The sequence below is a fragment of the Pelophylax lessonae genome (genome assembly GCF_965119305.1).
Source record: "Pelophylax lessonae genome assembly, chromosome: 6".
NCBI classification, from domain to species: domain Eukaryota; kingdom Metazoa; phylum Chordata; class Amphibia; order Anura; family Ranidae; genus Pelophylax; species Pelophylax lessonae.
In genome coordinates, this window is record NC_138773.1 from 94,201,029 (window position 1) to 94,224,889 (window position 23,861).

The 23,861-nt window shown below is 42.0% G+C and overlaps 1 protein-coding gene across 2 annotated transcripts in view; it reads right to left on the bottom strand.

The window, feature by feature from the left end:
• Window positions 1–23,861, bottom strand: part of UNKL (unk like zinc finger) — a 213,341-nt gene that overhangs the window by 45,269 nt on the left and 144,211 nt on the right. For both annotated transcript variants that reach the window (XM_082262085.1, XM_082262084.1), the window contains 2 exons: window positions 10,414–10,476; window positions 8,517–8,697 (listed from right to left, as the gene is read on the bottom strand). In XM_082262085.1, coding sequence (XP_082118211.1) covers window positions 8,517–8,697; window positions 10,414–10,476 — 244 coding nt within the window. The remainder of the gene's footprint in view (window positions 1–8,516; window positions 8,698–10,413; window positions 10,477–23,861) is intronic.

Here is a 23,861-nt window from a genome sequence, read left to right on the forward strand (position 1 = left end):
TCACATGCGTTTTTAAATTCGCGAAATTTTTTGCGATCGCCTGTAAATACCAAAGGAGGATTTATTTTGGGTTCAGGGGACTGAGCAGAGGTAAGTTGTGTCAGTCTAATTACCTGCTGCGACAGAGCCTGATTGTCTTCTTTTAATTCAGCAAGTGCGTGTATTAACGCAGTTACTTGCTGTTTTAATTGTGTCATCTGAGTGGTTATTTCTGCTGAATCCATTTGTGGTTCGTTCAATCTGTAACGCTCCTGCGTTTTACGTATGATGTGGATTTTCAGCTGCAGAAATATTCCACTTCAGTAGTCATGTAGAGAAACGCTTAGACACCATTCCCAACTCTCAATGACTCATCATGTGTGGATGATCTCAATTCAGCAAGTAAATACACACACTCAATAAGATGTTTCCTAGAGTGACTTATGTATATAGTAACACAGTGATGATAGGCTGAAGAGACAGGTTGGGTAGAGATGGTAGATGACAGACACTTGAAAGGAAATGTTCTTGAAAGTAAGATAGTAGCAGATGGGATGCAGATAGGTTTAGCAATCATGTATGGTAGTAGATGACAGAGTAGCAGGTGGACATACAAGAGAGATCAACCCAGTGCAAGAACAGGTGGTAGTAGGCTCAAGAGCTAGCAATCTTAGATAATGCAGATGTAGTAATAGTCCTTAGTATGCAGAGCTAGATAGTGTAAGCTTTAGTATAAAGGTTATAGAGGTTTCCCCTGTGGGGTACTTATCACTAATAGCAATGTAGCAGAGGAGAGGTTCGGCAAGAGCGGATGATCCGGTAGCGGGATACAGGGATCAGCGCAGCGTGGTTCCGACAGCGAGTTATGCTTGCAAGCATGTGAGCTTCAAGACCGGTTAGCATCAAGGCACAAAGCAGTTTGAACGAACACATGTGAGTGAGAGCCGGCGATCTAAATAGCCATCCAGTCCGGCGCTCAGTGATGACAGCATCAGTCTTAAAGGTGTATGCGCACCTTACCAAAAGAGAATGGTGGGGCGCATACACTTATGAAAGAGTAATTAGGGTACCCAAAGGTACCAGAACATTACAATATGACGCCTGCCCAGAGGGAGAGTGTGTTACTGTTGGCGTAATTTTACAATGTGCCGGTAGAGAACTGGTTAAAGTAGTTGTAAACCTCAGACATGAAATATGAACAAAGCATATCCCTCTATAGCAGTGTTTCTCAACCTTTTTTCAGTCAAGGCACCCTTCAAAAAGTATGGATAATCTCGAGGCACCCTTTTAAAATCATGGACAGTCTCGAGGCACCTCATTCTAAAATGTAAAAATGATTCTAATAGTTTTACATAATGCAGCAAGGTGCACCCAACGTTATAGGTGATGTATTCTCCAAAGCAAATACACTTTTGCACACTGGTACAGACTAGTATTCCAATGTTTCTCTTCTCCCTTAGTTTTTATCAATCACTCAGCTAATATGACCCCAAAGTTAATGGAGAGGGGCAAGAGAGGGCCAAAACAGGATGCTATACAGGTGACTGACATCCTCCTTATCAGCTGATGATGTTATTGGTCGTTAGAAATCTGGCAGCTAGAAGGTTGTAATGGTGCACAATGAAAACCTGTGGCTTTGTGTAACTAAAAGGCAGGCTTCATCCACACGCCAGCTTGTATACAATTTTTGGGCAATTTTTAGGAATTTTGCCAAGGCACCCCTGAAGAAACCTCAAGGCACCCCAAGGTGCCTGGGCACACTGGTTGAAAAAGGCTGCTCTATAGTGTGTACTTGTCTCAATTAAGAGCCCTGAGCGTCTTTTCTGTCTGCTGCTTTCTTCCTCTGCTATCAGCATGAATATCTTCTGACAAGTTTTCCTGTCAGCAAGAGAAAATTGGTGGCAGGGGAGGGAGCTCCAGCAGATTGACAGCATCAGCTCTGTTCCTGTGTGCCGTGTGAAGGAGGTGTGTCCCTTCCCTCCAATCAGCCCTCACGGAGCTCTGCAGAGTGCAGTATTAGCTCTCTATCCCCTTTTTTTCTGAACTCTGACAAGCTTTATAAATTCAGCACTTTGAATGAATGTAGAGAAGAGAAGACCCCAGATAAACAGGTATCACCTGAGGTCACTTTATTGGGTATATGCAAGGGATTACAATCACTTTAAACTGTAACATTGTGGTAAATTTGTCATAAAACAAACTGTATCATTGCGTCTGTTTAGCATTGCCTTCTGATCATTAAAGTGAACCTGTGGACAGACTATGCATATTCACATAAATCCGGTTGATTTACTAAAGACGCTGAGAATTTGTACTCAATAAATTTAAATCAATTTAAATATCCAATCAAATAAAGAGCAAATAACTATTATTTTTTCATCTGCACATGAGTAGGAATGTAAAGTGAACACAACAAGAATTTTTGTGTGAAGCTTCTCTATATTCCTAGCTGTAAATAAGCTATAAAAAAGCCCCCACTAATCTCTATACAGAAATGTATCCTTAACAGATCACAGTAGGAGCACTAAAATTGTTTAAAGCATAACTTCATCTAAAAAAACTGAATTTTTGTAAAATCTTACCTGTAAAATTCCTTTCTCTGAGTCCTCCGACAGTCGCCGCCTCCTCTAAGTCATCACTATTGGGTATTGACTTCCGCTCCGCAGGAGTAGCTAGGCATAATACTTAGTCAAAAAGAACAAAGGCATTTGCATATAAACACCCATGGGGGCTGTCCCACTAGGTCAATACCCCCCTGCAGTGACCACTCCCAACTCAGTTTGGTAGCATAGCAGTAGGTAATAAGACAACAACCCCAAAAGAGGGGCGGGGGCGGCGAATCCAGTTTTCTCTTACGTCCTCCGACAGTCGCCGCCTCCTCTAAGTCATCACTATTGGGATGTCCCAAAGCAGTGTATACATGAGGGGTGGGAGACGCAACCGCAGAAAAGGCAACGCAGTACCCACATCAGAGAAAGGAACCTTACACGCATAGTAAGAGAACCTTCTGAGCAACAGAAAACAAAGCTCAACAGGAGCAACAGCCCAGGAAAGCAAATAGCCGCAGCAGCCATATCACCATCTGTATCAGAAGAGAGAGACAATTTGGGCCTCTTCCTGGCAGCACGTTCAGCCATCAGCATTTCCATATTGGACACCAAGGTTGGAACTACAGCGGCCAAATCAGGTCTCAGAGGGGCCATAGGAGAACTGGGGTCCCCCACCAGAGCTGGGGGGAATTTGCTGTCCTGAGAATCCATTGCCCAAGATGAAACAACAGTGCAATACATTTTGTACTGCCCCTTTAAAACCGCTGCGGAGTGCGCAGCCCACCGCTACAGATACAGTGACAAGGACCCCCAAACAGGAGAAGAAAAAACTGAGCCAGAAATGACAATACAGAAGGTAGCCTGCAGAGCCCCACAGAGTGTTACCACAGATGTCGCTGCTTCAGAGGAAAAGGAAGTGCTGTCAGAGTAGGCTGAACTATAAGCTGCATGACTCAGGGAAAATGGCTGCCCCATAGGACTGAATGGAAGGCTCCGGCAAAATGGCCGCCGAACATGTGGTCGGAACGATCGTTCTGCCACCGCAAAATGGCGTCGGATGGCGCAAAACAGCATGTAGTATTGCCCATAGTGATGCCAAACATGCTTGCCCATACCTAAAATGGGTTCGCGGTTTTACCCCGCTGTGGCCGCCACACACACAGTCTGCACTCCCACAAACACTGAAGTGACACAGGGAAGGGGACCCCCAAAAACACAGCACCGCAGCGCATGTACAAACGATCCCCGCAGGGACCGCATCAGGGAGTCACACAGGCACAGACATGGGGACACACAGCAACACAGGACTGCCACCCCAGACAGAGGCCCCACACAGAAGTACTTACCTGTACCAGATGGCGTGGGGAGCCTCCCAGAACGGAAAGCCGCTGTCCTCATCTGACAGGAAATGCCGTTAGCCAGGGACATTACACTGCAGTATCGCAGATGTGTCCAGTGAGGTAGCCACCTCACGGCTGCATCCCTGCTGCGAGCAGGGATGGGTCGTTCATAATGCCAGGACGAACCACAGCTGAACGCTTGATGGCAGGCTGGGGGTCCATCTGACCCTCTGCCCTGGAGAACCAGGGCGGTCAGTCCGAATCCCAGCACCGCATGAATCCATCTTCATCCGAAGAGTCGAATAAAACTAAGCTGACAAAATAAACAGCTAGTAAAGTAAGAAAAAACTGACATTTTCAAAGAAAATCAAATAAAAAAAGATTAGATAGGCTGAGACTGTAGCCCCAGCACAGGGAAGCCTAACTACTCCTGACGCTAGGCAGAAAGAAACTGAGTTGGGAGTGGTCATTGCAGGGGGTATTGACCTAGTGGGACAGCCCCCATGGGTGTGTATATGCAAATGACTTTGTTCAATACCCAATAGTGATGACTTAGAGGAGGAGGCGACTGTCGGAGGACGTAAGAGAAAGTAAGTTTCTCTCATTCTCCTCTGCCCCACCTCTGCCAAAAATGTAAACTTTTTTATTTTTCCTATTTTTAACAGGTACCCACCCCCACTTCCCTGCCCACAACCTCCTGGAACATGTCACACATTCAAGAAGACTGCAGGGGCATTACGGAAAGCGCAGTGCATCTCACGCATGCACAGTGGAAAACTGGCTGTGAAACACCAGGAAATACAGCGGTCTTTCCACAAGACAGCACCGGGTACCCAAAGATTGATGAAGAACCGACCCAGGTAAGGACAGCGCCAGATCCATGGGCTAGTATTAAGTGTCAACCCTTACTTATACCCAGTGAGGTGACTGGCCTCAGGTGATATACAGAAATGAAACAAATCCTCCTATATAAGATGTACCTGTCTATCTGCAGCCCCCTCTTCTCTACATCTGTTCAAAGTGCTAAATTTGAAAGCTTGTCTCAGAGTTCAGAAAGAGCGCGGAGAGCTGAAGTTACACTCTGCAGAGCTCAGTGAGGAGAGGTCTGACAGCTGATTGGAGGGAAGGGACACACCTCTCTCCACACAGCTCACAGAAACCGAGCGGAGGCTGTCAATTAGCTGAAGCTCCCTCCTCTGTCACCATTTTTCTCTTGGTGTCAGGAAAACTTCTCAGAAGTGATTCATGCTGATAGCAGAGGAACAAAGCAGCCGACAAAAGTGACACTTCGTGCAATGGATTAAGACAAGTACACAGTATAGAGGGATATGCTTTGTTCATACATAATGTCTGAGGTTTACAACCACTTTAAAACCACCTTTTCCCCATTGCAATACTGATCCAGGGATGGAGATGTGCTGTTATAGTGGGTAGTCCTATAAATAGCCGATGGCTATTTGTTCAGATGGTTGGCCCCCTTTGTGTGGGTCTGTGACATATATGTAGTTTAGTGTCAATTTCTTGGCACTATTGTATGTATATATGCACATTTATATGCTCTATATTCATGATCCATAGTTTCTTGGCTCCTCTTGTTTACATTTGGTTGTATTGTTTGGCCTTTGTCTGCTTCCGGGAGCTGCAATGTGTCCCGGGAGCCCTCCCCGCTTGATCCTTTTGGACGCGGGGGTTCAGGTGGGCTTATCCCGACTCGCATTGACACCACATCTCCCGCACCGAATATATGATGTCAACTCACATGGCGTCATGACGCCGGTGTGTTGGATCCCATTCTGGCGCTCACTCCACGAAGGAGGTTTGGCGCCAATGCCTGTGCGAATCCCATCGCTCAGGTGTGGCACTTCCCCTCGCTATGCAATGAGGTAATATATTTGGTCAATTTAATTTATTATTGCCTTTTGCTTGTTCCCAATTCAGGAGTGACGGATACCAATCCCCTGGGGACTTATTTGACTATGGCTCCATATCGTCTATATACTTTTATTACTTCTTTGTGTTCTGGCAATATGCTCACTCACATCTCATTCTTGGTTTTCATGGTCTATTCATTCTACCCTGCAATAATATTTATTGTCATATGTGCATTTTGAAACATTAACCTTTATATTGTTTGCACTGGGTTTCTTTTTCCCTATCTTGTGATGTAACTAGCAGTTAATGTATAACATCTTTTACAGATTCCATTTGGGATCGCTAGATATACTAGCAATCAGTTCTCAATGGAGATTTACAAATATTTTGAGGTTCTCTTATGTGATGCTCCACATCCATGGGGAGCACTTCCTCAGCTCCCGCAGAAGACATTCCCATGCTATCCCCACCCTACAGCACCACATGTTGATCTTTGAACCGACTGTGAGAAAAATCAAGGTAGTTTTAGAGCTCATTTACGATTTGTTTAAAACATGGAAATACCTAAATGTCCTTGCTCAAAATTCACTTCAACACACATACCAATTGCCAGACTTAGACAAGTCTAAGTAAGCATAGCTAAATAGTGCAAATATATAGCTTGCATACACTAATTATTTCAGACTGAATATTTAGATTTCTACTTCTATATCATCTTTCCCCCTGCACAACTATAGCAAAGTGGAGTCGGGTTGCCAGTTAGTCTTGGAGGCAGTCACTGCAGTCGAAGGGTTGAGATGAGTGGATATTTCTCCAAAACAGCATTATGAAAAATATGTCCATGTTATGTGATCAGCAGCTCTTGCAGTTTACATTTACATATATGCAGTAATGTAGGGGCAGGATAAGAAGGCAACATCACAAGCTAATGGAGAGACTAAAAAGGAGTAGGAAGATTCCCAACCAACCAACCACTGAAAAAAAAATTTTTTTTTATTTACCACCTAAATTCTTCAAAACGATGGGCTTCATTCTTAACACCTTCGTCTGGGGAAAAAGCCATTGTAAGCTACCCTTTCTTACCATTAAAAATCCCACGAACCTTGGGGGAACCGCCCTGCCAGATCTTAACGTGTGCTATTTATCGGCCCAGCTCTCCCACTTGTACCATCTGGATAAGGCGGATGATTGTGGTACCTGACCATTGTCTGTACACCCACTGCTCATTTTGCCTCCCATCTCTACAGATTATTCTATGGGGGTGCAAGGCTCGAGGGAAGTCTATGATCGGAGAGGCAAGGTCTACCACCACCACCAGCAAATCTAGGAGCTGGCTGGCAATGGTCAAAAACAATACCCCTTCTCTTCACGCCTATACACCCCTACAACAACCACTTACACAAATTTCTATGACTGCCAAACTCAGGCCTGTGGACTTCTAAGGGAATAGTATATTTGCACCATGTACTTTCTCGCATTGGACCCAAAACATTTCAGAAGCTAAAGGAAATGTTCTCTCTTCAAAATATGTTATTTTGATATTTTCAGCTCTGCCATGCCTTCCGTACCCAGTTCTCAGAGATTAATAAGGTATTGACCCCAGTTCCGCTGTTGGAAGTTAATTGTAGTACTCATTTCAAAAAAATAATTTCCACCTTCTATACTAGTCTTCAATTTTACAAAAATGATCAGACTGTCAGGCTCGCCCCCGACTCTGGAAATCAAACAGTGAAGCTTTGGGCTTTTCCTGGATCCAGATACTGATAATTACATGGCAACATTTTTTACACAAAACTTTATACAGTGAAAATAGCCCGAGGAGGCACTTCCTCCCACATTACACTCCTGATTAGCAGACGTTAATGCCCCTCTCCCCTACAAGAAACCTGAAAAGAAAGCCCAGTAACCTGGAGAAACAGATGAGAATTTAAAAATCTTACCCCTCACTCTTGGGTTTAATTTATATGTCACATTGCCTAGTTGAGCTTTTTTTCTTCTTGTAACGAAAAGGTCACCACCCTTTTTTCTACACATGATTTATGATTGTGTAAATTTATGAGCTTTGTTGTTTATGACCTGAATGGTCTCCCAGTGTAAGTCATAGTATTAACCTGCCCTATGTCTTCCACCACTGATACCCTTGTATTTCACATGCCTAGAACGCTGGTATAGCATTTTGATGTACATTTGGTTTTGTAAGTATTACTAATGTCCACACAACTATGGATAGGTCCTGGACCATTTTCATGTGTATATATTGTAGATCACACTTCGGCCAGGTTTTAATACTTCACTTTTTTTTGTATACAAAATACTTTAATAAAGACCTTGCTTATTCAACATAAAAAGAAAAAAATATATATCTGAACATAGCAGAGCTGGGATCGCAATAGGAAAGAATTGTTTAGGAGGAGGACTGGATACAGAGGAAAGCTTCCAAGCAGCACACCACAAAAGCACCAATAATTTTTCACAATTGAAGAATGGAAAGACTACTACTACTACTACTACTACTACCAAAAGCAACAATCACTAACCTCCTACATCTGCCGCCGCAGCATGCATTTATAAAGAGGAGGGCTTAATATACATGAAGTTAAATTGTAAAAACGTACAAGAAACAGAACACTGCCATTCCAATACCTAGTAGAAACTGCATAAATGAACTGTGGTAGTACCCATTGTTATGGTTTATGAATCATATCTGCTAAAAAACTGCAGAGGCACTTTAATTATTTAATACAAAAATTACTAATTCAAGAATCTGGAAACTTACCTATTACTGATTCAACAGTATTACTGGCAGGGTAGAAAGGGAGTGCTTTGGCATTAACACTTGATGAGAGAGCAGTAGGGGATGAACTGTCTGAACCAATACTGGATGCCAGGCTAGATGTGATACTGGATGTTATACTGGAAGCCAATGGGTTCACCACTGAGAAAACACTGAGGTGGCTCTGTTCAACAGACATGAAATCAAATTAAAACTCAAGAAGTTATATATGCACGTAAGGCTCTGTTCACATCTATTTGGGATCGCGGGCAGAATCACAGCGATTCCGTCTGCGATCTGGGAGGCCTAGATGTAAACTTAGCCTAAAAAAATAAAAAAAAATACAGATTATAATTCTATTTACAAAGATGTATCTGAATATGTGAAAATCATTAGGCTGCAATACCAGTGCTTGGTATGCAAAGGTCTACAGCTACTTTGAGACATTCTGGGCCACCTACTAAGATTTAGAAGGGTCTATAAAGCATTAGTTGGACAAACGTCACATACGCACATTTGTGCAGGCTTGACAAATTTTCCCGTAATTTTGTACTAGATTAACCGGTTGCCGACCGCCGCACGACTATATACTGCGGCGGTCAGCCCCGGCCAGGCAGAGTGACGTATCGGTACGTCACTCGCCTGTCACTGACTTGCGAGCCTATAGCGAGCGGGCGCGCGCCCGCCGAGGCGCGCGCCCGCCGCGGCTCGTTCACAGGCAAGTCAGTGCGTGTGACCGGCGGACTCGATGTCCGCCAGTCACACTGCGATCGCTCCTGTGAAGGGAGAAAGACAGAGCAGCTTGTGTAAACAAGCTGCCTGTCAGTTCTCCCTGTGTAAAAGTAAAGATCTGACCGTTCTACTATGTAGAACGGTTGATCTTTGCTTTTACACCAATAGGAATGTCCCTACACAGTAGAAAGCACGCCCCTAGGACACACTTAACCCCTCCCTGTCCAATAAAGTTAACCCCTTCCCTGCCAGTGTCATTTTTGCAGTAACAGTGCATATGTATAGCACTGATTACTGCAGTAATGTCACTGGTAACCCCAAAAGTGTCAAAAATGTCAGTCAAGGGTCCGATCTGTCCGCCGCAATGTCGCAGTACCGAAAAAAAAATCGCAGATCGCCGCCATTACGCGTTAAAAAAAAAAACCACCAAAAATGACAAAAATCTTTCTCTTTGTTAGTAAACGCGATAACTTTTGCGCAAACCAATCAAAATACGCTTTTTGCGATTTTTTTTACCAAACATAGGTAGCATAAAACAAATTGGCCGAAAAATGTTAAAAAATTTTGATTTTTACTTTTTTTTTGGGGGAATTTCATATAAAAAAATGTGAAAAATATTGTTATTTTTGCAAAATTTACGCTCTTTTTTTGTTTATAGCGCGTGATCAAAAAATCGCACAGGTGATCAAATACCACCAAAAGAAAGCTCTGTTTGTGGGAAAAAAAGGACGTCAAATTCGTTTAGGTACAGCGTCGCACGACCGCGCAATTGTCCGTTAAAGTCACGCAGTAAAAAATCGCAAAAAAACCCCTGGTCCTTTAGCAGCCAAATCCTCCGGGGCTTAAGTGGTTAATTTCTATAATTGTCAGCTCAATCTAGTGTTTAAAATGTGGTTTACGTTTCTCACCAAGGTAGTTCAGAAAAAAAATAAAAAAAAGCATATTATCAAAAATATGGGGCAATTTTGTCCAGCTGGCATAGATGGGTGTGAAATGCATCCAATTAATGTGTGTGTGTGTATATTATATATATATATATATATATATATATATATATATATATATATGTATATTTTTTTTAATTAAGCAGAATCCTTTTAGTTTCCCTTTAACAATATTTACGTTATTACCTGCATATAAATATATTATATATTATTATATATATTACCTGTTTACTTTCTTGATCATTCATTTTATGATTGCTATCCAAAGACAGGCACTTGTGTTTTGCCTAAAAAATAAAATAAACTTTTGATAATGCAGGTTTAGAATACAAGGATTAACTGTCTTGATTCTATGACACATTTAAGTTAACATAGTAAATCTTTCCTTGGTAATAAAAAAAACATATCAATATCGTATCCATCAAACACGAATGCAGAAATAGTAATGTGATTTTACACTTTTTTTTTTTTGGGGACTATAAATATATTTTTAGTACAAGTTACACATTAGGGCTTGCATAAATTTCCGACATAATCTGACAAAAAAAAAAAAAAAACATGAAAAGTTATTTTAGAAACACAAGCACTGTGTTCGACGTCTACACCAAACTGCTAGCTTTTTAACTATATATCTCTATACCTATATAACTCTATACCAATCCAAGCTGTCCTGCTCATCCTCAAGCTTTAATACTTGAGCTGGCTATACACTGTTCCTTTTTCTTTTTTGTCAGCCTGCTGGGTTAATGAAAATAAATTCCTCCATCCACACAAATCAGGCCCCCACTACCAGGACATTGTATTTTTACAGCAGGCACAGCAGCCAATCGACTTTTGTCGAGCGGGGACGGCCACACATTGATCAAATTCTGTGGGTTTCTGCCAATGGCTAAAGCTGGCCATACACCATTCAAAATTTGGTAGGTCAATGTTGAACTGGCTGCGTTTTGATCTGTGTATGGCCAGCTTTAGTCACTGAGTTTAAACATTTATATAGTCTGTATTGACCTATAAAGGTGCCCCTGGTAAAAAAAAAAATAAAAAATAAAACAGAGCTAAAGTCTTGGCAGGTAGTGGTTTGTGGCAGAAGAAAAACTCTGTATGGCTAAGGACTCCAAACCTGTAAAACAATTGAGAAATGATGCCAGTGATCGAGAAGGAGTGACAAGTACAGATGTCATCTAGCTGCAGAAGAGTGCCTTGGAGCGCTAAGGCCTGGTTCACACCTATGCGCTTATCAGTGCATTTCATTTTAGCAGAAACACATCAGAGTCTGTTCAACATGGATTCCTATGGGCCAGGTTCACATCCCTGCATTTTCCATCAGTGCATTTTTGAAATGGGTCAGGGGGTTGAATGAAAGAAAATGGACTTGATTCCCTCATCCACACATTCAAGATATTGTATTCTGAGAGCTGGGAGATTTTCCTGCCATCAGAAAACACTGATCAGCGTTGCAGGCTACTATAGCCTGCAGCTCAGGTTGAGCAGGGAAAGTTCGACTTCTGTACAACCTCCCTGCCCATACATGTATTGAAATTCAGGGAATCCTTGCTGAACCGGACGAATTTCGTTCCATGTTGACCAGTTTTACTGGTAATCTTATTTTAGGACTCCTCAATTACAGACGACCAAGACTGCCCCTCCCATCCGATCAGGACAGGAAACATACAGAGAAGATTTAAGTCCCACCCTCATCTTCTCAGCGTTTGAATAGAACCTACTTATGGTATTGAGCAGAATACAGGTTGCCATAGAGGAGTTTTGAAACACAAGAGTGATCCCAGATTTCCCTCTCCTTCTCCACATCAGCCAACCGATGAATTTCGGCCGTTTGCAGACTGAACGATTATTCTTCGGTCGAAAGCGAATTGGCCACTAACTTACAGAATAAACTCTTTTACATAATCGTTTTCATGATCATAATGATCGTTTGATAACATGCACAATATGAGTCAGAATATTATTTTCATTTCAATTTTACCATACACATAAAAACTTTCGTAGAAACGATAAAAGTTTTCGCTATGGATCCATCGACATTAGCCGAGCACACGATCGAATTCGTCGGCAAACTTTTGTTCACTAACGGCCCGATTTTCGAACGATCTTTCCTAAAACGACCATTTTCGGCCGAAATTCTGTGCGTGTATGGCCAGCATAAGGAAACTCAAAACTGAACAAATTGGCTAAGATGTTACCTTATAAATCTAATGGGTAACGTTTCTACAAGACCAATTTAAGGTGTCAGAAAAGAAAAGTTGTAGGTATAAGACAAGGAAATACTTTTTTTTTTTTTTTAATTCCCTTAAGAAAATTTGAGGAAAGTATATTGTTTATTTAATTTAAAAGCACTGACTGGAAGGGGAAAAAGTGCTCAATGACCTTGCAGATTCAGGTTTCCAGGCACAAATTTGGTAGGACAGAAGTGAGTAATCTGTAACTCAAGCTTTACCTATCCCAGTATCATCTGGAGTAAAGTGCCAGAAACTACATCACTTCCAGTAGTTGTGTGCTCCAAGCACTTAAGGTTACGACCATGTGGCCAACCAAAAGCCATGTTCTGGTGCTGCCCTGGTAAAATGAAGGCACCGTCTCCTCTAAGAACACTTCAAGAAATGCCCAGAACCTGCCTCACTCTTGCCTCAGCTGCAGGAACCTCTGTCTGCTCTATAGACTAAGTGCATGCTCAGGAATCTTCCCAAGTGAAGATTGTAAAGCCAACGTTTTAATGGCCAAGTAAATTTTAAAATCTTTAATAGGAAAAACTTCTGACTCCATGAGGAGCCAAGAAACAAAAACCATAACATGGGCCAACAAGAATAGTCTTCACATTCTATTTAGATAGGGAAAGAAAAACCACTGGGGGGAACAGAGGGCGATGTGGGGTGGGGCTTTCAATCTTCTCTGTGGTTTGTTTCTTGTTCCATTCAGATAAGAGGAGCAGTCTCTTGGTTGGCTTTTGTCGAGTAGGAGGGGGGACCTCCCATTGCCTTTACATGGGTCTATTATGAAAAGTTTATTTTAAAGTTGTTCTAAAGGCTTAAGGTTTTTACCCCCCTCCCCCAATACTTACCTGAGCCCCATCACGATCCAGCGATGTGAACAAGAGCCTCAGCTCTCCGGGGACTCTCCCTCCTCTTTGGCTTTTGTCAATAACAGCCAGTGAGCTAATGAGGAGAGAGGCAGAGCCACGGCTCTTTGTGTGAATAGGCATGCAGAGCAGTGGCTTGGCAGTAAGCCTGCTTGGGTGCTCCCATAGCAAGCTGCTTGCTCTTGGGGCACTCGGCAGGAGGGAGGGGCCAGGAGCAACAGCGGGGGTCCCGAGGAGGATTGGGGCTACTCTGTGCAAAACCATTACACAGAGCAGGTAAGTATGTATATAACATGCTTGTTATTTCAAAAAAAGCCTTTAATATCAATTTATTGTGGTTTAACAACATAACATTTGCAGCAAACTATTCTTGCCAACGTGTTATTATGACCTGTTAAAGCTGAACATAAGAACAATTAGAAATACATACTATATTAGCAACATATAAAATATGTTTACTAGTTTTTTAAAATAAAAAGAACAATACTTTGTTATAATGTATACTTATCATGAAAATGTAAAAGTTTAGAATTATTCAAACTACACAACAAATACAATACAATATAAAGATAAGAAGCTAAATACAGTATTCTACAACAAAAGAAGATGGATAAAAAACAGAAAAGTGGACTTGGCAAAACCTCTCTTAAAATGAGGGCAGAGCGCAATAATCAAAAGCAAGTCTATAGGACAGAAGTTCAGGGATTTTTATTTTCCTCTTGACTCCATTAACCTTAAAGTAGCACTAAACTCAGGTTTAAAAAATAATTCTACTCAAGTATGCATTCTTAACTCTGAAAAGTGCCTTATATTGGTCTCAGCCTCCTCCAAAACCTCCAATTTTCTTTTTCTTGTTAGAGAGTGGCTACGTTCATTCTCCATGGTCCCACTGTATGTAGGAAAATAGGCACACTCTCTTGTTTGCTCCCGAGATGGACTAGGGACTATGCCTGGGAACTTATGTTCATAGTTACGAGGAAGCAGAAAAACACTGTAAAAAATTACTTCATGAAAAATAGATTACTGGCCTGTTAAAAAGGAGCTCCGGGCATTTTGTCACTGAAAATGTAGCTGCTGACTTTTAATAAACAGACACTCACCTGTCCCAGGATCAGGCCAAGACCAGGTACCCACAACTCCCCCCTCCAAAAAAAATAAGTGCCGTTTGCAGAAGAGGAGGAGGGAGGAGGCCTTAAAGCGAAACTTCCCCTTTTGGGTGGAGCTCCATTTTAAGTGTTGAATGTGTATGAATTATTTTTCAAGAAGCATGTAGTTTAGTGTCACTTTAAAGCATATCCAAGCCCAAGAACAAAAATGTTACACACTGTGGCTTACTAGTCATTTGATGTGTTGGGTGTTTTATTCTCTCTTTTCTATAAGTCCTGGTTCACAATATTGCGATGCGGGAACACTGCGAATCTACTGCGTGTTCCCGTATCGCATTCGCAGCACATATGCGAATCACTGGGGGTGTCAAAAAGTTAACGATACCCCCAGATCAGCTCGCATATCGCAGTGCGAACTGACAGTTCGTGCATGAATCGGATCGCACTTGTGTGAACCACCATGCGATCCGATTCTGCTGTGGACCAAAAAAAGGGTCCTGTGCAAGTTCAATGTGATTGCAGGGCGAATTTAGCCATACAATCTGTATAGCTGAATTTGCACCGCACAGACATCGCATGTGATTTTAGGAGCAGTGCGCTCCGAATCACATGTGATGTCTGTCATCGCAATAGTGTGAACCGGCACTTAGGCCAAGTACTTCTTCTGCAAGTCAGAAATCCAGCATTCTTGTAAATTCATGTGGGCTAGGCCAACATCACAAACAATTGTATTAGCTTTCTAAGCTACCTTCTGTGAACTACAAGTGAGTGAGTGAATGTTGGACAGGAATTAAATTATTGGCAGGATCCCCAGGAAAGCAAAGCAAAATTAAAGAAAAAAAAAAAAAAAAAAAACTACCTTATCAAGGATCGATTGTTAACTTAACTTACTTTACTGAAGTGTTAGCGGGGCCATTATAATTGCCTAGAGGTGATGGGGTGGGGGAAGGCTTTATTTATCTGTGTGGTTTTAAATAGGCAATGTGGTTTGGATTGTGTACCTATATTTCAAGAGATGAGATTGGAATTTTGTGGCAAAAACTTTCAATGCTGAAGTTAAATGTACATTTTACCCGTTGTAATGGTTTGAGTTTTCTCAATAAAAGTTTTCTCTGATTTAAAAAAAAGAAAAAAAAGCTGGAAAAAGAAATTGAATGCCACCTCATCTAACAACTGGTAAGCTGCAATTTATTTTGTTTCGATTTGTATCTCTGTGCTTTAAATGTGATTTAATGCAAGGCGGACTACAAAAAATAAAAAAAGCGCTTAGAGTATCGTTTTCAGCATAACCTTCATTTATTTTTGAGGTGCATTCTTCAAAAACTAAACTTGATGCTGTTTTACATGTGGTACTAATAGATGTGGGTGCTGGAAACCACAGCCAAAACCATGCAAGAAGCCCTGTATATGCATTTTACATAAGACTTAATGCATGCAGATGCTCAAAAAATATGGAATGCACCCTTTTCAGCATAAGAAAATGATGAAAAGTGCATCAAAACACAACATTAAGCATTAAAAAAGTGCATGTTTTTAATTTGCAGAAGTTTGAATGAGCGTTAACCACTTGCCGACCGCCGCACGACTATCTACGTCGGCGGTCAGCCCCTCACAGGCAAACTAACGTAGGGCTACGTTGCTTGCTTGTGAGGGTCTAGGGAGCGAGCGCGCGCCCCCGGAGGCGCGCTCCCGCGTGGTCACGGACCCCCCCGCGCGTGTGACCAGCGGACCCGATGTCCGCCGGTCACTCGGCGATCGGCGGGGGAGAGGGAGAATGTCAGGCAGCTTGTGTAAACAAGCTGCCTGTCATTCTCCTCGCTGCAAAGACACAGATCACATGGATCTACTATGTAGATCCGTTGATCAGTGTCCTTACAGCTGAAGCCACAGCCAATCACAGTAGAAAGCAAGCCCCTAGGGACACACACAGCCCCTCCCTCCCAAATAAAGTTAACCCCTTCACTACCAGTGTATTTTTACAGTAACAGTGCATATATATATATATATAGCACTGATTACTGTAGAAATGTCACTGGTAACCCCAAAAGTGTCAAAAATGTCAGTCAAGGGTCCGATCTGTCCGCCGCAATGTCGCAGTACCGCAAAAAAAAAAAATCGCAGATCGCCGCCATTACGCGTTAAAAAAAAAAACAACAAAAATGACAAAAATCTTTCCCTTTGTTAGTAAACGCGATAACTTTTGCGCAAACCAATCAAAATACGCTTTTTGCGATTTTTTTTACCAAACATAGGTAGCATAAAACAAATTGGCCGAAAATGTTAAAAAATTTTGATTTTTACATTTTTTTTGGGGGGAATTTCATATAAAAAAATGTGAAAAATATTGTTATTTTTGCAAAATTGACGCTCTTTTTTTGTTTATAGCGCGTGATCAAAAAATCGCACAGGTGATCAAATACCACCAAAAGAAAGCTCTGTTTGTGGGAAAAAAAGGACGCCAAATTCGTTTAGGTACAGCGTCGCACGACCGCGCAATTGTCCGTTAAAGTCACGCAGTGCCGAATCGCAAAATACCCCCTGGTCGGAATGAGGGTAAAATCTTCCGGGGCTTAAGTGGTTAAACAAGTCAATTTTCATTTACTCAAGGAATTATGGTTCAAACTTGAAAAATTGAATCCTATACAAATTATGTTTTTAAAATTCCTAATGTTTTTGTTTTGTTCATCTGAAGAGAAGGTTGGCTTCCTGAGCCAAGGAAAATGAGTTTAGGTATATATACAGCCAACACTTTTTTTGTTACCGATCTGTTTCTTCATTTCTTTCCTGGGCCTTCCCTTCCTGACAAAAAAGAAAACTTCTCCAAGACAGGGAAATACTCTGTTAGTGCCGGTTCACACCAGGAATCACACAGAACACGGTCTGATCCTGTGCAATTCAGTGGGATATAATTTTCAGCCCATTCAATTAAATGAGCTAAAATTGCACTGCATCGCACCAAAAGTAGTGCAAGTGCAAAAACGCACTGTAATACTCAAAAAAAAAAAAAAAAGGTTTGGGCTTTAGACGAACTTGAAATGCTTCTATGCTTAAAAGCAAAATATCAACTGAAAACTGTAATTGGATGCATTTGAAGTATAACTAAAGGCAAAACTTCTTTTTTTTAAGTTTTAGATGGAGCAGAGATGGATTAGAACATCTTTTAGGTTTTTTATTGCTGTGTCCCAGTTAGGGAGATTCACCCTCTGTCCTGTTTACCGTTGTCATTAAAGGTGAAAGTAAAAAAAAATCTGAAATTTCTGGCTGTCCCCAGCAGATTACACATAATAGATCTAGATTTGCAGGGATTTCCTCTCACAATTTGATTTGGCTATGGGGCAGGAAGTGAAGCTACATCTCCCCAATAGGTCATAGATGGCAAAAAGAAAATAGAGGTTATAACACTCCCTTAGGCGGTCCAAAATGAAAAAAGAATTGGTCTATATACAAAAAATTGAAATTGGGTGACTGACAAAGTTGCACCTAAAGCCAACCAAAAACACCACATCCCTGATACAAAATATGAAGAACAGAAGCGGTATTCAGTGGACTGGAAGACCAGCCATGAAACCACCAAAATGTGGGACTTTAAAGGTGTATGGTAATGACACAGACAGGGCAATTGAAGATGAATAAAAAATCAACTTTAATATTTAACATATTACATTAAAAAAGGTACAATAATTGTACCCGAACATTGGTGGTCAAATATATAAGACAGACATTACAGTAGATATACAGATGAATACTACGTTCATTAGAAGCCGAGAAGATGCAGGGGGTCACCGAGGTCCTACATGTTTCGCCATTTCATTGGCTTCATCAGGGACTAAGTGACTTGTGACCTCTCGCAGTGGCTCTAAATACTAATAAATAAGAATGTTACTAGTGTTCATATGTGCATATAAACGCACAAAAAACCAAATCAATATATTAGCATTTAAGGCATATAAATACAGATAAGCATTTCAAACTTACCAAAGCGTAATAAACAGACACAGCAACTGTAAACTGCATGACTGGGCGTGTGCATAACATGGTGCCAGACCTCCCCCCGAAAGTCCCGGATGGACGTGGGGTGGTGAGTACCTTAAGAGGCCAACCAATGCTGGACCGGACTGGGACACAGTGATCGGCTAATTTGTCAAATGCGAAAGGGTAGAATAATAGGTTCCAACCTCTGAAAGGGGAAAGGAGGGGGATTAGGTTGGAGACTCATTAGAATATGTATTGGATCAAGCATATTAAGCCTTCAAGCAATTAGGCAAAAGATAAAAAACATATATATATGTATATATATGTTCCACATCAAAAACGGGAAAGTTAGAGGGTCCACAAAGGGAGACTATAAAAAAGAAGAACCAAAAATACCAGAATAAGTGTGAGAAACAGAATAAGTGTAAGTGTAAAAAACCAATAGAAGACCTTGTGCCGCAACACGTGCATGCAAAAGGAATCACGGAAAAGCAGTGATGAGCCAAAGAAAAAGGGAAAAAAAGGTGAGTAGTAAGGTAGTGTATGGGTAGTCCCCTATTGATTTAGGGGGCGCCATGGAACAGAAACTGAGAAAAGGGGGGGGAAAAAAAGAGAGATGGAACATGGGTGCCGATAGTGAGGAATTGCAACATGTGAACAGTATGTACATATACCGGTGGACTAATAGAGAGGGAGTGAAAAAAGATAGCCCAAGTGCAAAGTGTGATGGTTTGGAGAGGATTACCAAGTGATCAGACCTTTAGTGTGGAGACCAAGTAAAACCTAAATAATCAAGGGAGAAAAGAGCCCCAGGTAGAACTGAACAAAGAAGGAAGAAATAGCGAGTACAAAACAGTATTCCTAGACAACAAGATGAGCCTTACCATAAGCCTGAATTAGATTTGCATCCGTCCCGCGCAGCGCAGCGTCAGGTAGTGGTGACCTGATCAAACTGCGCCGCAATCGGTCCTTTTGTAGTCCGGTCCCACCGGAAGTGACACGGCCAAAACCGGCCTCTATAGGTCACTTCCGGTGCGGGCGCCAACTAGTGGTCGGAAGAACGCACACCGCGCATGTGCGGGGAGCGTCAACATCCGGCCAAAACATCCGTCCCTCGAAAGGGCGGATGCGGGAACCTCAGGGGGAGGAGCGGATAACTCCGCTAATTCAGGCTTATGGTAAGGCTCATCTTGTTGTCTAGGAATACTGTTTTGTACTCGCTATTTCTTCCTTCTTTGTTCAGTTCTACCTGGGGCTCTTTTCTCCCTTGATTATTTAGGTTTTACTTGGTCTCCACACTAAAGGTCTGATCACTTGGTAATCCTCTCCAAACCATCACACTTTGCACTTGGGCTATCTTTTTTCACTCCCTCTCTATTAGTCCACCGGTATATGTACATACTGTTCACATGTTGCAATTCCTCACTATCGGCACCCATGTTCCATCTCTCTTTTTTTCCCCCCCCTTTTTTCAGTTTCTGTTCCATGGCGCCCCCTAAATCAATAGGTGACTACCCATACACTACCTTACTACTCACCTTTTTTTCCCTTTTTCTTTGGCTCATCACTGCTTTTCCGTGATTCCTTTTGCATGCACGTGCTGCGGCACAAGGTCTTCTATTGGTTTTTTACACTTACACTTATTCTGTTTCTCACACTTATTCTGGTATTTTTGGTTCTTCTTCTTTTTTATAGTCTCCCTTTGTGGACCCTCTAACTTTCCCGTTTTTGATGTGGAACATATATATACATATATATATGTTTTTTATCTTTTGCCTAATTGCTTGAAGGCTTAATATGCTTGATCCAATACATATTCTATTGAGTCTCCAACCTAATCCCCCTCCTTTCCCCTTTCAGAGGTTGGAACCTATTATTCTACCCTTTCGCATTTGACAAATTAGCCGATCACTGTGTCCCAGTCCGGTCCAGCATTGGTTGGCCTCTTAAGGTACTCACCACCCCACGTCCATCCGGGACTTTCGGGGGGAGGTCTGGCACCATGTTATGCACACGCCCAGTCATGCAGTTTACAGTTGCTGTGTCTATGTTTATTACGCTTTGGTAAGTTTGAAATGCTTATCTGTATTTATATGCCTTAAATGCTAATATATTGATTTGGTTTTTTGTGCGTTTATATGCACATATGAACACTAGTAACATTCTTATTTATTAGTATTTAGAGCCACTGCGAGAGGTCACAAGTCACTTAGTCCCTGATGAAGCCAATGAAATGGCGAAACATGTAGGACCTCGGTGACCCCCTGCATCTTCTCGGCTTCTAATGAACGTAGTATTCATCTGTATATCTACTGTAATGTCTGTCTTATATATTTGACCACCAATGTTCGGGTACAATTATTGTACCTTTTTTAATGTAATATGTTAAATATTAAAGTTGATTTTTTATTCATCTTCAATTGCCCTGTCTGTGTCATTACCATACACCTTTAAAGTCCCACATTTTGGTGGTTTCATGGCTGGTCTTCCAGTCCACTGAATACCGCTTCTGTTCTTCATATTTTGTATCAGGGATGTGGTGTTTTTGGTTGGCTTTAGGTGCAACTTTGTCAGTCACCCAATTTCAATTTTTTGTATTTAGTTCATTGGGGTGAAGAGCCCCTATCCTTGTTGGATGACTGACTTTTTGTTTCACCCAGACAGTTTTTTTCTTAATTAATTTTTTTCTGTACACATGCTGATTATCTTGAAATGTACATTTTGTTAATTTTCCATCTAGCACAGATGGTTTAGTCTAGACTGAGGATTCAAAGAAGTAGTCTTCCCTCCCCTTTTTCCCTTCCCCTCCTTCTTTGGTTTGTTTGTTAGGGGGATTCCCTACCACCTAGGTGTATATGCCCTTTGGGTTACTCTCTCATTTGTGCATCTTCTAATCAATAAATTCTTCTTTAATCTCTGTCATAGCATCTCCCTTAAGTGAAAAATGGCTCAATTCAGTGGGGATAAATGGAATGATTTCCTTGACACCATTGAAAGGACGTGCACCATGGAAACCCACATGGACGTTGGGTTAGAGGTATTTTTCCAAAAGTTTAAACGACTCTTGGAGAGAAAATCCAACTTAGGTTGGCATATCCGATTTTTCGACAAATATATTACAGAGGGTTTTAACCCCATGGGGTTACGGATTCAGATTTTTCCCTCATTTGAGATGAATGACATCCTCTTTAGAGATAAGTGGGAGAAGAATCTGACTCAGTGTACTTCCACCATGATGGAAATGATAAGGGATAAATATAAATCTGATCTGATAGGGATTGATAAAGACATTGAAAATTTACAAACCAAATATCGATCCTTAAGTAGAAACGCAGACTTTATTAAAAAAGAGCAGGACTTGCAAATACACTTGGAGAACTACAACAAAAACATCTTAATTAAAAAAGATCAAAAGTTTTATAAAGACAAACTTGCCTTTACCGGTGGGTACGCGTACAGGTGGCAACGTCCCAACTATACGCGCAAACAGAAACCATCTAGATTTCCCACAGATCGGATTTCTAATAACTATCGCTCGGATTCTGAGATATCATTAATATCATCAGCATCATCCTCTAAACCCCACACCAAAACTGGTCGTAATAGACCTGGGGGCAAAGGAGGTACGAAACCTCAAAAACAGAACGATGAAGGCAACAGTAGCGCATCAGGTGTCGATGAGAGGAGTAACCGGAAACGCTTACTGTCCCCTCAATCGGCACCGAGCGCAAAATGCTCCCCCAACATGCATGCGGTCCGAGATCTGGGTGCAATTCCCAAAACAATCAGATCGTCTGATACTAACCCTCCTCCCCCAAAGGATCTCCCTTTAGGACCCCCTTTAGGCACACCACTTCCCCCAACCTACCCGGAGGAAAAAGAAAAAAGAATAGGACCCCTCGACACCTACATGTTAAGAAACTCCCTTATCCAACCCGAGTGACTCATCATGATCACCAACATATAGACTCATCTCCTGGTGTGGGTCCTATGGACACCAACCATGCGCATGTTGATTTAGTTGAAACCTTTGAGACCACGTCCCGGGTAAGCGACGGAAATGATGCTGTGCAGGCCAACCCTTTGGCCTTGGACATTATCAATCTATCGTCTTACTTATTATCAGAGGAAGAAAGATCTGTCCTACAGTTAGGCCTTAGCTTCTGTCCAGACCAAGGCCTCAATAAATTTGAGGTCGTTAAGGACCTTCATCTTTTTGCCAGAAGCCTGACGTATAAGTACCTGTTTGACAAAGACAAATACAAAACTAATACACGGGACGAGGATCTCTATAAAGGTTTTAAAGTACAGGATTTTAGGAATCTTAAAACCCTTATGCAACTTTTACAGGAAAACGAGGAGATGGAATGCGATGGTTCCTCATCCTCGGAGTCTGACTCTGACGGTGAGGACAATCATGCACCTAACCCTCGCAAATTTAGGGCAAAATCCACCAAATTCCCCAAGCTTCAAACATGCCCAGCAGTTTGGGCTTTTCTCAAACAAAGCCAACGGGACATAGACAACTTGGCGGTCCCAAAATATGGGACCTCCAACTTGTCTGTCTCCCAAAAACGTGCTTTGGACAGTCTAGTCCATAACGACCACATTGTCATCAAACCCTCTGACAAGGGCGGCAATGTGGTCGTTATGGACAGGCACCAATACGAAAACATGTGCATGGACATTCTCACCAACGCTGACTGGTATGTCCCAGTACCACAGGAGAAAGTAGAGGAGTCTAAAATCCAGTTGAATAATATCTTGATAAATGCTCTATATACTCACATTATAGATCAGGAGACATACGAATTCCTCAATGTTAAGTGGCCAATTCTACCTACATTCTATGCCTTGCCTAAGGTGCACAAATCTTTGGATAGACCCCCTGGTCGCCCCATTGTCTCGGGGATGGGTTCGATAACAGAACCAGCCAGCCAATTTGTGGACGATCAGCTTCGACCACATGTGACACGTCTTCCCTCCTACCTCAAGGACACACTAGAGTTGCTTCGAGTAGTGGAAGGACTAACGGTGCCGGCGGGTTCTCTGCTGGTTACCTTAGATATCGAAGCACTATATTCAAGTATTCCTCATGATCACGGTATGGAGGTGATCACGACCTTTTTAAAGGAACAAACCCACAAAAAATGGCCACTGGCTGAGTTCACCTTACAATTGTTGAACCATATCCTTAGGACAAATATCTTCACCTTTGCAGGCACTACATTCCTCCAGGTACAGGGGGTGGCGATGGGGACTTCATGTGCCCCATCGTACGCCAACCTGTACCTGGGGGGATGGGAGAGAGAACTGTTCGCCGACGACTCCGCCTCGATGTATCTGCGCCACCTGGCCTTGTGGCGCAGATACATTGATGATGTTATCGTCGTGTGGACAGGCTCACCAAATGAACTCTCGGAATTTATAAAATATATTTCCAATAATAACTTCAATCTCAAGTTCACGTATCATTTTGACTATGTCCAAGTGCCTTTCC